Consider the following 12,158-nt stretch of genomic DNA (forward strand, 5'->3'; position numbering starts at 1 on the left):
CCAAAATCACGTCCCCTGTCCCCGTCCCCCTCCACAGCAAAGGCAGCCCACAAATAGCTGATGTCGGGCCCCCAAAGGCCGCCCCACCGGATGGAGGCCTGGCCGCGTTTCAAAGGCATGCTTGTGTTGTATAATTTATCGGCGGGAGATAACAGCCAAGCGGCTAACGAGGGAGGGGGGCTGCACCCCGCTCGGGAAGCCTGGCACCGCAGGCACCGGGGCTGCCAGGATTCACCACGCTGGGGGCACGGGCACCTCCCTGGCCACGGCAGGACAGGGGGACCCTCCCAGTGGATCCCATTTTGCTCTGGGATGTTTTGGGGGTGCCCCAAGGCAGGGGCAGAGACAGTGCCACCCTGTGCCCTGCTTTGGGGGCACTGGCTGGGTGCTCCCTGCGCTGGGTACGCCTGCCCCGGCCGCCCCAATGCACAGAGAGCCCGAGGGCTATGGCACAACCAGAGCAAGGGCAGCCTGGGGTCAGCTTTTGGGGGGCTCTTCACCCCCAGGAACTCATGGCTTGGGTGCCCCCCCCCCCCCGCCCAGCATGGAGGGGGGCAGCAGGCACGGGGGAGCCCTGGGGTGGGGGAGGGCTGGTCTCACGGGCACAGGAGCAGCATCTGGCGCCGGCTCTGGGGAGGGTTTGTTTAATCCCAGATAAGGAGGCGACGCCAGGCACCTGGTTGGCAAACAGGTGCTCCCGAGGCAACAGCACCGAAGGCAGTGCCGACCCCCCCCAGCACCCACCAGCACCCACCCCGGCACCATCTGCTCACCCCCCGGCAGCACAGGGCTGGCATTAGCTGGGCACATGGGTTCCTCTGCCCATGCATGCTCCTGTAGCACGGCACGGCACGGCACGGCATAGTACAGCATGGCACGGGGTTGGCGAGGCAGCAGGCACGCGGGCAGAGCCAGGGCAGATGGGGATGTGGTGCAGGGAAAAGCAGGGAGCCCTGTCCTCTGCCAATTCTGGCCAGATTTACACCATGGCCACCCTCCCTTGGCCGATCCTGCCCCAAGGGCTGCCTGGGCGCGGGGCCGAGGAGGGGGCTTGGCAGCGTGGCCATGCCGCACAGCCAGCCCCTGCGGGCTCGGGGCCGTGCCAGGCTCCTGCTGCCACCCCGGCCCCGTGGCATCTGGGGGGCACCTGGAAAGCTGCCCCCCCACGCCCTCCACCAGCTGGCCCCACGGGTGGCTGCGTGCCCATGACCCTCCTGCGGGGCCGTGCCCGCCTGTGCCCAGGGTCGGGGCTCAGCTGTGCCCCGGTCCCGCAAGGGCAGGGAGACAGACGGTGCTGCCGGCTGGCAGGGGCCGCGGGCAGCAGCATCCCTGGGGGGCTGCCTTGCCGGCTGGTGAGCATGGCCCCGGCTGCTTGCTGGCCTGCACCGAGCGTGCCAGGTCTCAGCAGGGGCAGGCAGGGCCAGCCGGCTGGGATAAGCCATGGGTTAAGCCTTTGTGTCACCCTGCAGTGGCCCTGAGAGCACCCGAGCAGGGGGCACAGCCGTGCCAGGGCGCCCCAGCCTGAATCGCACCGGGCTCCCAGCAGGTACCCCTGAGTACGGTGGGGGCTGGCACCCAAAACCAGCCCTGGGCCCAACACCACCCTGCCCCAGCCGGCTGTCCCCCACCTGGTGGGTCGCATCCCTCCAGCGTGGCATCCTGGGGATGCTGGAGGAGGGCAACTGGTCAGACTGGTGAGCCTGGCTGGGGTTTGGGGGTGCCTTGCCATGCTCGGTGTGTTGCTGCCACCCCCTGGCAATGCGCACAGCCCCGGGTGCCCCCCGCAGCCCCCCACGCAGGGGTGCCCAGGCCCCCCGCAGCCCAGCCCCGCACCCCCCCGGTGGGCAGGGGCACCCCGGGGTGCAGGATGCCAGGGAGGGCGCAGGGAGCACTGGGTCACCCACCCAGACGATGATTAGAAGGAGCCGAGGTTACGTCCCAGCGCATTAAGGCTGTCCCCGCCGAGTGCCACCGCGGCAGGGTGACCCCGCCGTGAACCGCCCGTGTGCCCACCGCAATGGGCCAGCACCCCCCGTCACGCCAGCGTCCCCGCTGCGTGTCACCACCCCGCCCCATCCTGCTGCCTGCGCTGCGGTGGAGAGGTCACACCGGGGTGGGTCTGGGTACCACAGACATATTGTGACGGGCATCCCAGCGTGGATGCTGGGGGCACCTCGGCTCCGGGTACCACCCCGAGCCACGTCCCGGAGATGTCCGGCTCCTGGGGACAGTGTGGGCTGTGTCCCCATGCAGCCACCTCGCTGCAGGCACCGGGGCCACGCACGGGGACCCGTGTCACATAGATGTCCCCGCTCACGGCCTCGTGGTCCCCAGGAGCCGTGTGCCAGGCACACGGTTCCGTGCCACCCGCCTTCCCCAGTCCCTGTCACACCGCGGCACCTGCCCCTGCCACCCACCTCCGTGCCGGCCCCCTCGGTGACACGTCCGGGCGGGCACCCCCTGCCCAAACAGGGCGCAGGGACCCTGCCGCCACGAATCACCCGAGCCAGGGACAAACCGGCTGAGGCAGGCCGGCGGTGGCACTGGGGGGCCGGGGCTGAACTCTCGACCCTGCGCCGGCGGCTCCCGAGCAGATGCCAGGCGTGCGAGCACCCCGCTGCGCCCCGACGTGTGAGCCACCCCCGGCCCTGCCGGACCCCCCCGCTCCCCTCACGGTTCATCGGCAGGCCACGGGTGATGGCCCTCGCCCGTCCCTCCCCCACGGGGCTGGCGTGGGAGGGGGGAAGGAGTCGGCGGGGGCTGCAGCTCCCCGGCCCCGCCGCTGGTTGAGTCCGCGCAGCTCATGACACTGATGACCAGCTGTGGCCGCGGGGGGGGGCGGGTGAAGCCCCTCCGTCCCACGCCTCGGGGGTGGGGGGAGGCCCCCGGGGGGGACGCCCGGACCTCCCCAGGCGGGGGCCGCTGGCTGGGGCGGCTCCGGGCCGGGACCCGCCCGTGGCCGTGGGTGATGCCGTCCCATCCGCGGCCCCGCAGCTCCCTCTGCCGGCACCCGGCCGCCCGGGCCGGGGCCCCCCGGCGTCACCGCCACCCCCAGAGGGGTCCAAGAGCATGAGCCCCCCCGTGACGGGCTCTGCGGGACCCTCCGGGGCCAGCTCACAGCAGGGCGGCCGCGCCAGGGGCCCCGCCAGCCCCCCATTGCGGTGCACCGCCCTCTGCAGCGCCCGCCCCCGCGATGCACCCCCACTGCTGTGCACCCCCCATTGCAATGCCCCCCCATTGCAGTGCTCCCCCTTGCAATGCCCCTCCGTTGCAAGGCACCCCCCAATACCAGTCACCCCCCCTTGCAATGCTCCCCATTGCAACGAACCCCAATGCAATGCACCCCCATTGCAATACGCCCCCCATTGCAATACGTTCCCGTTGCAATGCACCCCCCAATGCCATACACCCCCCATTGCAATGCACCCCAATGCAATGCACCCCCAATGCAATGCCCCGCATTGCAATGCCCCCCAATGCAATAGGCCCCCCTTGCAATGCCCCCCACTGCTGTGCACCCCCCATTGCAATGCACCCTCCCAATGCTACGCACCCCCATTGCAATGCCCCCAATTGCAATGCACCCTCAATGCAATGCCCCCCATTGCAACACAGCCCCGCTTGCAGTGCGCCCCCACCCCGCTGCAATGCCCCCCTCCCATCTCACCGCCCCCCCTTTGCAATGCCCCCCCGCAATCGCAGCGCCCCCCCGCCGCAGTGCCCCCGCCAGCCCCTGCTCCGGGGGTGCCAGCCCATTGACCCAGCCGGGAATCCGCCGCGGCCCGGGTGCTCGGCGCTGCACGGCGCGGCGCAGCGTCCCCCGCCCGCAGGCCCACCGAGGGGACCGGGACGGGCGGGCACTAGGGCCGCGCGGACACCCGCCGCCGGCCGGCAGCAGAGCCCCGCCCACGCTGAGTCTACTTCCGCCCTGCGGCGGAAGGGCGCCTGCCTGGCGGCGCGCGGCGGAAGTGAGGCCGCGTCATCGGCGGGCGCCGGGCGGGAGCGGGACGCGGAGCCGCCGCCATGGCCGGGATCCTCTTCGAGGACATCTTCGACGTGAAGGACATCGACCCCGAGGGAAAGAAGTTTGACCGCGGTGAGTGGGGCTCCGCGCCGCCTCCCCGCCCGCACGCCCGGGCCTGCGGCGCCTCAGGCCGGGGCCCTGTGCCCTCCCTCAGCCCGGCCTGCCCCCCCCCCCCCCCGTCTGTCCCGGTCTCTGCCCTTCCCGCCGGTGGTGGCCCCTGTGCCCCGTCCCCTCGCCATCGTCTGGCACCGACCCCTCCGTGTGTTGCCGTGCCCTGGTGCGCCCCGCTTCCCCAGCCCGGCCTGTGCGCCCACGGCCCCCGCACGCTCTGTTTCTCAGCCTACCGTGCCCCTGTCCCTGGCCGCGCACGCCTCAGGCTGCTCCCAGGCTCTGGCAGCCATCCCCGAGCCCTGTGCACCCCTTCCCCCGAATAGGTCGGGTGCCAGTCCGGGGTGGGGACAGCAATGGCCTGGCCCTGGGACCCTGCTCCCACCCAGCCCCTGAGGGTCTTCTCTGTCCTTCGTCCTGACTCTGCCACTGTCTCCAGTGTCCCGCCTGCACTGTGAGAGCGAGTCCTTCAAGATGGACCTTATCCTGGATGTGAACATCCAGATCTACCCCGTGGACCTCGGTAAGCTATCGGGCTGTTAGTCCAGAGTGGGCTGGGGTGAGGTGAGGTTAGAGAGGCACACGCTGATGGTTGGAGGAGGGAGGCCGAGTTTGCTATGAAAAAGGAAGGAGCTGTCTCAGACTTTCTTGGGCCCCTGTGCAGTCCCCAGGTGATAGGAGGTGCTGGGCGCTCTCGCTGTGTTGGGGCTGAGCTGGATTCTGCCTCGTCTCACTGTGAGATTTGTTTGTGCTTATCTCTGGTCCGTTCCCCAGAGATGCCGTCTAGTGAAACTGCCTCAGCTGGTGGCAGCCCAGCTTTAAGGGAGACACTTTGAAATGAGCTTCTGTGGCTAAATATACTAAATGGGTGAAAAAGAGAGCCTTGCCCTAAACGAAGCACAGAAGGGCTGGACCTGGTGCTGCGGGGTCTCACATACCTGCCCAGGGCCCAGCCAAGCCCTCGGGGACTCCCCCAGCTAATCTCTTGCTGTGTCCCATGGAAACACCAGCAGCGGTGTCTTGGTGGCACTGGTCTCCTCCATGGTGGTGACCAGTGTCCATGAGGAGTGGGGAGACGGAGGGCCCAGTGTGATCTTTTCCTTGTTCCCCGCAATCCTGTTGGAGGACTGAACACAGGGACGGGGCTTTGTGCTAAACCCGCCAGGGCAGCTCCTTGCCACCACCCCCCAATCTGCAGTGGCCGCTGCTGCTCTGGCTGCACCCCTGGCCGTCTCACCACTCCTCTGCCCTTTCCTCCCAGGGGACAAATTCCGCCTGGTCATCGCCAGCACCTTGTACGAAGATGGCACCCTGGATGATGGCGAGTATAACCCCACGGATGACAGGCCGTCCAGGTACGGGGGCCCAGCCGGGACCCACGCGGGGGTGGATGAGGGAAAAGGTGAAGTGCTGAGGGGCTGCGAGGTGCCTTCTCCCAAAGGACGCTCAGCTGGGGGAACACCTGGCTTTGACTCTTCTCTGAGCTCCCACCGTCCCATCGCAGGGCAGACCAGTTCGAGTACGTGATGTACGGCAAGGTGTACAGGATTGAAGGGGATGAGACCTCCACAGAGGCAGCTACGCGCCTGTGAGTGCCTGTCGGCAGGAGCGGGGGGACGCGGTGCCCCGGGGTGGTGGTGGGGAGGCACCGGGATCCCCCCCCGGGTCTCCCATGGGGTTCCCTGCTCTCACCGCTGTTCTACTCCCACCCCAGCTCTGCCTACGTGTCCTACGGGGGGCTGCTCATGCGGCTACAGGGAGACGCAAACAACCTGCACGGGTTTGAAGTGGACTCTCGAGTTTACCTGCTGATGAAGAAGCTGGCCTTCTAGGAGACCCCCTGCCTCCGTGGGCTGCCCCAGAGACGTTCTGCTGGCGAGCAAACAGGAGCCCTGTGACCCCAAATCCTGCCCCAGCATCCACGCTGCCTGGCCCCGCCGGAGCTGGGGAGGAGGGAGCAGTCCCCCTCCTCATCCCGGCCTTTTCGGACTTCTGCTGGGATCCACAGCCCCCTCCTGCATGGAGAGAGGTGCCTGGTGGCCGAGTGGAGACTGTGCTGGGTGCTCCGTGGTCCTGCCTGCTGGGTGTTGCTTCCCACCTCTGCCTTCCTGCGCTTCAAAAGCAGGCGCGGCCCCGGCTCTGGACTGGGACAGCCACCTCTCTGCCTTGGGGCTGCGGACCGCTTCTGAAGGAGCCATCCTGAGGCAGGCCGGGCTCGTTTTTGATTAAACTGAGATGTGTTTTCTAGATCTGGCTCTGCTGGCTGAGGGATGAGGCTGGCAGGGAGCGGGTACGCCTGCGCCGGGGCAGAGGGGACCTGTACCGCTTTCCCAAAGGTCGGGCAGCCCAAACCTGCACGGGGCTCTTCTCTGCCACCCCTCTGGGCACGGGGCTGGGGCTGGGGAGAGGCAGGCGGGCGCAGGGGGGCGAGGAGCAGTAGCTCACGTCCCCGAGTGGGCTCCGGTGGGAGCGCTTCTGCCCTGCAGAGCTGGCGGCTGCCGTGGGAGGGAGCTGGGCACCGGGGAGAGACCCGGAGCACGTCCCCTGAGGGCGTGCGGTCCCCCTGCCACAGCGGCGGGGAAAGGAGAACGCAAGCAACCCTTTAGAAAAATAGCTCTTTAATTGTAAAGCATTCACAGTAGAGGGGCCTGCCTGGGCGGGAGCAGGGCCTGTGCCCGCTGGCGCGTGGGCGTAGCTGCTGTCTGCGGTCGCCGAAGGCTCGAGGAGCGGGATCCAACCCTTTCCCTGCGGGCACCTTCCTGGGCACCCAGAGCGCAGCTCAGCCTCCGGCAGGATTGCTCTGACACGTGATGGGGGCTGAGCCCTGTGCGCACCCTCACCGGGCCCTGCACTGAGGGTCTCTGCCACCCCCCTGGCCTTCCTTGCACAAGTCCTTGGCCAGGTCATGGAAGAAGAAGCGCAGCTTGCCCTGCACCAGCTGCCGGTAGGTGAGGAAGATGCCGGTGACGTGGGTCTGCTCCGTGGAGCGTGGGGAGCAGCCCGGCTCCCAGGGTCCTGCCTGAGGGACAAGAGTGGGACAGGGGGGTGACAAAGCCGCCGTACCCGGCCCAGCGCAGGCGGCGGCTGCGCCAGGGTGGCCTGGCTGGCGTGGGGGAGGTCTCACCTCCCAGCTGAAGGTCTGCAGGAGCAGGAGGAAGGAGTTGGCGTGTTGGTAAAGCTGGGTCAGCTGCCTGGACCCACACTCCTGGGTCACTTGGCCCTGCGCCTCCGCCACAGCGCCCACCAGCAGCGCCAGGTCGCAGAGGATCTCTCGCCGCTTGGTCTCGTTCTGGGGGAGCAGGCAGTGAGCGGGCTGGCTCCCGGCCCCCATTTATTCCTCTGCCCACCCTAGGTCTGGATGGGGTCCTCCACCCCCCTGTGCCGCCAGGTGCGCCCACAGGCATCGTTCAGCATTCCTGGTGCCTGTGCCAACCCGGGGGGCTCCTTCTCCAGCCCCGTGGGTGCCCCGGTGCCAGCACCATCCTCCCAGCCCCTCTCACCGATTTGGATTTCCACTGCTGGAGGTTGAAGTCCACCAAGGGCAGCACCGTGGGGCAGCTGAGCGCGGGCAGCGCCTGGCACTGGCCCTAAACAGGGAGAGGAGGTGCCAAGGTGAGACACCAGGAGCTCTCCCCGTCCCTGGCCTTGGGTTTTGGGGAGGGACTGTATCCTCACCACTCCCTTCTCCATGTCCTTGGCCTCCCCGATGTACTTCTGGATGAGTCTGGTGTCGCAGACCAGCCGCGCTGGGCTGGCACGGCCCTCTTCCACGTGCAGGAGGAAGGATGTGAGGAGGAGCAGTCCTGGGGGAGACAGGGTTACCTTGGCCACCCTGCCGCCCTCCCTGTGCAGCTCCAGCCTAGGGCCAGGCATGCAATGGCAACCCCTCGCCCTAGCCCGCTGGTGGCCTTGGTGGCCCCGTGGTGGGAGCGCAGGGGAAGGTCTAGGGGGGGCTGAGGAGGGCTGGGTGCTGCCCTCTGGTCAGTCAGCGCTGGGGAGAGCCAGGGTTTCCGTGCTGCTGGTGTGTGCCGAGGGGCCACTGTGCCAAGTTTTTTGGCTTGGCTGCAGGCGGGAAGCAGAGCTGCGCTCCCTGCGCGGACCAGGGCCGGCCCTCCGGATCTGTGCCAGGAGCAGCTCCGGGCGTGACGTGCGCTTCGGGGAATCCCTGCCTGCAGCATCCTGCAGCATACGTCTGCTCCTCGCTGCTGCTCTGGCCGAGGGCTGGCCTGCCAGCACTGCCTTCCCCAGCGCTGCCGGCACGCTGCTGCCCCGGACACCTCTCGGCTGGGCGGCTGCTGTCCCCAGTGACTGCCCATCCTGGCAACAGGCATCTCCTCTCCAAAGGCCCTCTGTGCATCCACCTGCCTCGCTGCCTGCCTTGGCACTACACCTGTTCCCAAAAGCCCTCAGCGCAGCCTGTTTCCCTAGGACGGGCACGGAGAGATGCTTGGCTGCCCTCGCATGCTGGTAGCGGCCAGGTCCGACCAAACCAGAGCTGCCCTTGGGGTTTGCTGCCCGCCTGTGGGGCTCATCTCTTGGGGTGCCCACGTGGGGGGCTGTGCGGGCACTGTGCTTGCTGCCAATGCAATGCCCCTTCCTGCTCGCTCCCATCCCCCCTTTTAGCCACGCACTCACTGTTCAGCTCCATGCTCAGCTGGGGGCTTCGGCCCTGCATCTTCCACCCTGGGGCCAGTGGCTGCTCCCCGGCTCCCGTCCCCCTTCCATGGAGGACGGCGGTGGCGCGGGCTCTCCGCGAGCCGCCCAGCCGGGACGGAGGGCCGGGGGCCGGGAGCACCCCCGGGGCAGCACGAAGCGGTTCTCCGGCTCCTGCCCGGCCGCCCAGCGAGGCAGCGCGATTTCCTGTTGTGTCGCCGCTGACCTTCGAGCAAAATCGCAGCGGGGGCCCCGGGCCCGGGGGACGGCTTCCTGCCTCCGGCCGCTTCCTCCCTTGGCTCGGGGAGCGGGAAGGGCGTCCCCGGGCGCCCTCCGGGACTGCTCACCTGCCCTCTGGCCTGAGCGCTTGGCTACCAGGACCTCGGCGGTCAGCGCCTTGGCTGTGCCTGCCCAGGGGGTGAAAGTGGCACTGGTACCTGCAGAAGAGATGGCATCAATGACCCTGCGCTGGGCAGTCCCGGGACCGTCAGCCCTGCTGGGGTCCTGCTCCCACCTGTGGCAGCCAGGCACAAAGGCCACCAAAAACCCTCACCCAGAGGTGGGCTCTAACCCCGGTGACCCTCTCCCAGAGGTGGACCACAACCCTGGTGACCCTTGCCCAGAGCTGGACCCCATCCTTGGTGATCGTCACCCGGAGGTGGATCCCAGACCCAGTGACCCTCTCCCAGAGGTGGGCTCCGACCCCTGCACCCGTCACCCAGAGGTGACTCAGGGCGCTGGAGATCCCTGGCAGGGCTGCAGAGCATGGAGACCCCTCTGAGCTGGGGAGGGTGATGGAGCACGGGGGCCTGGCTGGCATGCGGCCCCTGGGGCTGTTTCACCGGGGTATTGGTTGGGTGAGCAGGTGAAGCACCCATGGACACCCCCTCCCTGGGTGGGAGAAGCGCTGGGGGTCTGCCCAGTGCTGGGCCCTGGCACAGCCATGACCCAGCCCCCCCAGGGCACTCTAGCCTCGGAGGGGGCAGGTATGCACCCACTCATACCTGTGTATACTATGTGCACGTGTGCGTCCGTATGGCACACATGTACACACCCCACACCCTTAGACCTACGTGTGCACATGCGCAGTTCCCGCGGCGGGTGTCGAGGTGCACGCTCAGATAACCCCCGGGGCCGGGCAGCCCCCCACGCGCTTCCCTTTGGGAGGGACCCCCCCCGGCCACATCCTCTTGCCCCTGGTCTCCCCACAGCCTGCGTGTTTCCTTCTCACACCCCTGCTCTCGCACGCTCCCACCCCTATCCCTGCGGCCGGCGATTCCCGGCAGCGCCTGGCCGGCTGACAACAGGCAGAGTAAACACCTCAGCCCTGCTCTGCCTGCCCCGCGCCCCGCTTGGCTCCCAGCAACCCACCTTGCAGGTCGCAGGGTGCCCGGAAAGGGGGTCCGGTGGGTGCCGCAGCTCCGGGGCAAGGCTGGCAGCCCAACTCGCCTGTGGCACGGCTGGTGGCGGCGGGAGACACAAGCACCGGGGTCAAACACCGCAGGGTTTCCCCCGCACAGCCTGCCCCGTCTCTGCGGACGTGACAAGTTGCAAACGTGCCCCGCCGGCACCCTCGGCCCTTCCGCCAGTGCTGGCCCTGATCCTGCCACCAGCCCCACGCCAGCCCCTGCTGTGCCCGGGTCCCTGTCCCTCCCTGGGTGCAAAACTCTTCACGATGCCAGGCTGGAGAACTGCGGTGCCCTGCGCTCTCTGCTTGCTCTCATAATTAGGCAAATGAACCCATCGGGGGAAACTTGAGGGTGGCTGGTACTTGGGAAGATGCCTGCTGGACCCCAATGGGCACCAGAGCACCCCAAGTTGCCTGAAACCATCCCTTCACTCCAAAATGCTCCTTCTCAGCCATGCCAGAGGCTGGCAGGCAGCGGGAGCCGGTGCCCGTGGGCAGCCTGGTATTCTGCTGGAAAGGGCAATGCCAGCATTTGCTGCCCATGCTAAGGGGGTAGAGGGGGATGTGGCGGGGAACCCCTGCGGCTGGCCCACCCCGTTCCACCCAGCCCGAATCCAGGGATGCCGCGTGCCCTGGAGGGAGGGGGAGCGGGGCAGTGAGTGGGGCTCAGGGACCCCAGAGGGGCATGGGGGGCTGCGACCGAGGCAGGCGGGGCTCTGGCAGGGGGCAGGGAGCCAGGCGGGGGCCGCGGGGCTGCGCAGCTGGCCAGATCCCGGTGCCAAGTTTCCCACCTCTCCTTACAGGGTGCAAAGTGTCGGGAATCCCGCTGCGGGGGGCAGCCGTTCGCACCCACTTTGCCAAGGTGCTGAGGGCAGCCGGACATGCCAGGCGGCGGGGGGGCCAGGGGGGTGACCACGGACGGGTGGCACAGCTGCTGTCCCCGCTGGCCACCCAGATGTGCCTGGTAGTCACCCCTGGGATGTTGGCACAAGGGGAGGGGGGCATGGGAAGCAAACCTGGGCTTTCAGGGAAGGGGAGGGGGGGGTTCCAGCCCCCTTTGAAGCTCCCATAAAAGGGTCCGGCATAAAGGGAAGAGAAAGTCAAAGGAACAAAGACAGCAGCTAATCCCGGCGTGAGCAAACAGCCCCGTTTGCTCAGGGCCCAGCTGGCCCCAGGGCCAGGGAAAGGAGCACAGCAGGGCTCTGGGGGTGCCAGGGGGGACCCTTTACCCAGGCTGGCCCCCTCCCTGAGCACGGGCAGCTCCCAGGAGTTGGGTGTCCCCTGCCCCCTCCGGGCCTTTTTTTACATTTGCAAATTGCCAATAAACATCCATGGGCAAATCCCGCTTCCCATGTCCTCTGCATCCTGGATTCCTCCCTGGCAGCCTGTCATGGCTAGGCACCACGGCGCTGCTGGGCAAAGGGGCACCTTGGCCGGGGTGCCACATCTCAGGGGTGAAGGCTGGCAGGGTTTCCCCCACCTTTCCCAATTCCCGGCAGGCCATACAGTGCCCGGCACCCTGACACGAAGCCCCTGGTGCCGCCCAGAGGATGCCCCTGGGCAAACCCTCCAGCCACTGCCTTGTGCCAGGGCACCTCGTGCCGGTGGCCCTGCTGGCATCCAGGGAGATCCTGCTGTGCCTTCTTCCCCCATCCTGCTCCTTGGCCAAGCTCCCCACCCCGATAGGGGGCACGGGGGGTGCCGGGAGGGCACCTCGCCCCTCTCCCTCCATCCAATGGGGCGGCGAAGGGGTTAATGCCAGGCGGCCAAGCCGCAGGTGGGCGCAAGAATGAAATTCCTTCTCGCTGTCCTGCGAAGTCTGGGCACAAATATTTGCCTGCATGTCCGGTGGGGAGGGGGGAGACCACCATCGCTCTGGGAGCTTGCTAATCCCCATGCCAAACACGGCCCCCCCCCCGTGCCCCACACGCCCCCTGCTTTCCTCCCACCGGGGTCCCCCTGCAC

The 12,158-nt window shown here is 68.0% G+C and overlaps 2 protein-coding genes across 2 annotated transcripts; one reads left to right on the forward strand and one right to left on the reverse strand.

Moving 5' to 3' along the window:
* Positions 1-3,942: 3,942 nt before the first annotated feature.
* POLR2H (RNA polymerase II, I and III subunit H) lies at positions 3,943-6,379 on the forward strand. Its single transcript, XM_087739383.1, has 5 exons — positions 3,943-4,096; positions 4,572-4,655; positions 5,394-5,487; positions 5,637-5,720; positions 5,847-6,379. Exons 1-5 carry the CDS (start codon positions 4,024-4,026, stop codon positions 5,962-5,964), a joined length of 453 nt encoding a protein of 150 aa, XP_087595509.1. The 5' UTR covers positions 3,943-4,023; the 3' UTR covers positions 5,965-6,379.
* A 118-nt stretch (positions 6,380-6,497) lies between these two features.
* On the reverse strand, positions 6,498-9,019 carry THPO (thrombopoietin). The gene is made up of 5 exons (XM_009468486.2): positions 8,768-9,019; positions 7,808-7,935; positions 7,633-7,719; positions 7,257-7,421; positions 6,498-7,151 (listed from the first exon to the last, which is right to left on the reverse strand). Exons 1-5 carry the CDS (start codon positions 8,805-8,807, stop codon positions 6,969-6,971), a joined length of 603 nt encoding a protein of 200 aa, XP_009466761.2. The 5' UTR covers positions 8,808-9,019; the 3' UTR covers positions 6,498-6,968.
* Between the last annotated feature and the right edge of the window lie 3,139 nt (positions 9,020-12,158).

This window comes from Nipponia nippon, unplaced genomic scaffold, assembly GCF_047370975.1.
Source record: "Nipponia nippon isolate SJK-2023a ecotype South Korea unplaced genomic scaffold, ASM4737097v1 scaffold_7, whole genome shotgun sequence".
NCBI lineage: Eukaryota > Metazoa > Chordata > Aves > Pelecaniformes > Threskiornithidae > Nipponia > Nipponia nippon.

Coding starts and splice junctions, on each gene's coding strand:
- POLR2H (XM_087739383.1), top strand. CDS start 4,024: ATGGCCGGGATCCTCTTCGAGGACATCTTCGACGTGAAGGACATCGAC. Junction 4,097..4,571: donor GGGAAAGAAGTTTGACCGCG/GTGAGTGGGGCT, acceptor CACTGTCTCCAG/TGTCCCGCCTGCACTGTGAG. Junction 4,656..5,393: donor GATCTACCCCGTGGACCTCG/GTAAGCTATCGG, acceptor CTTTCCTCCCAG/GGGACAAATTCCGCCTGGTC.
- THPO (XM_009468486.2), bottom strand. CDS start 8,807: ATGCAGGGCCGAAGCCCCCAGCTGAGCATGGAGCTGAACA. Junction 7,422..7,632: donor AGCAGTGGAAATCCAAATCG/GTGAGAGGGGCT, acceptor CTGCTCCCCCAG/AACGAGACCAAGCGGCGAGA. Junction 7,152..7,256: donor TGCAGACCTTCAGCTGGGAG/GTGAGACCTCCC, acceptor CTTGTCCCTCAG/GCAGGACCCTGGGAGCCGGG.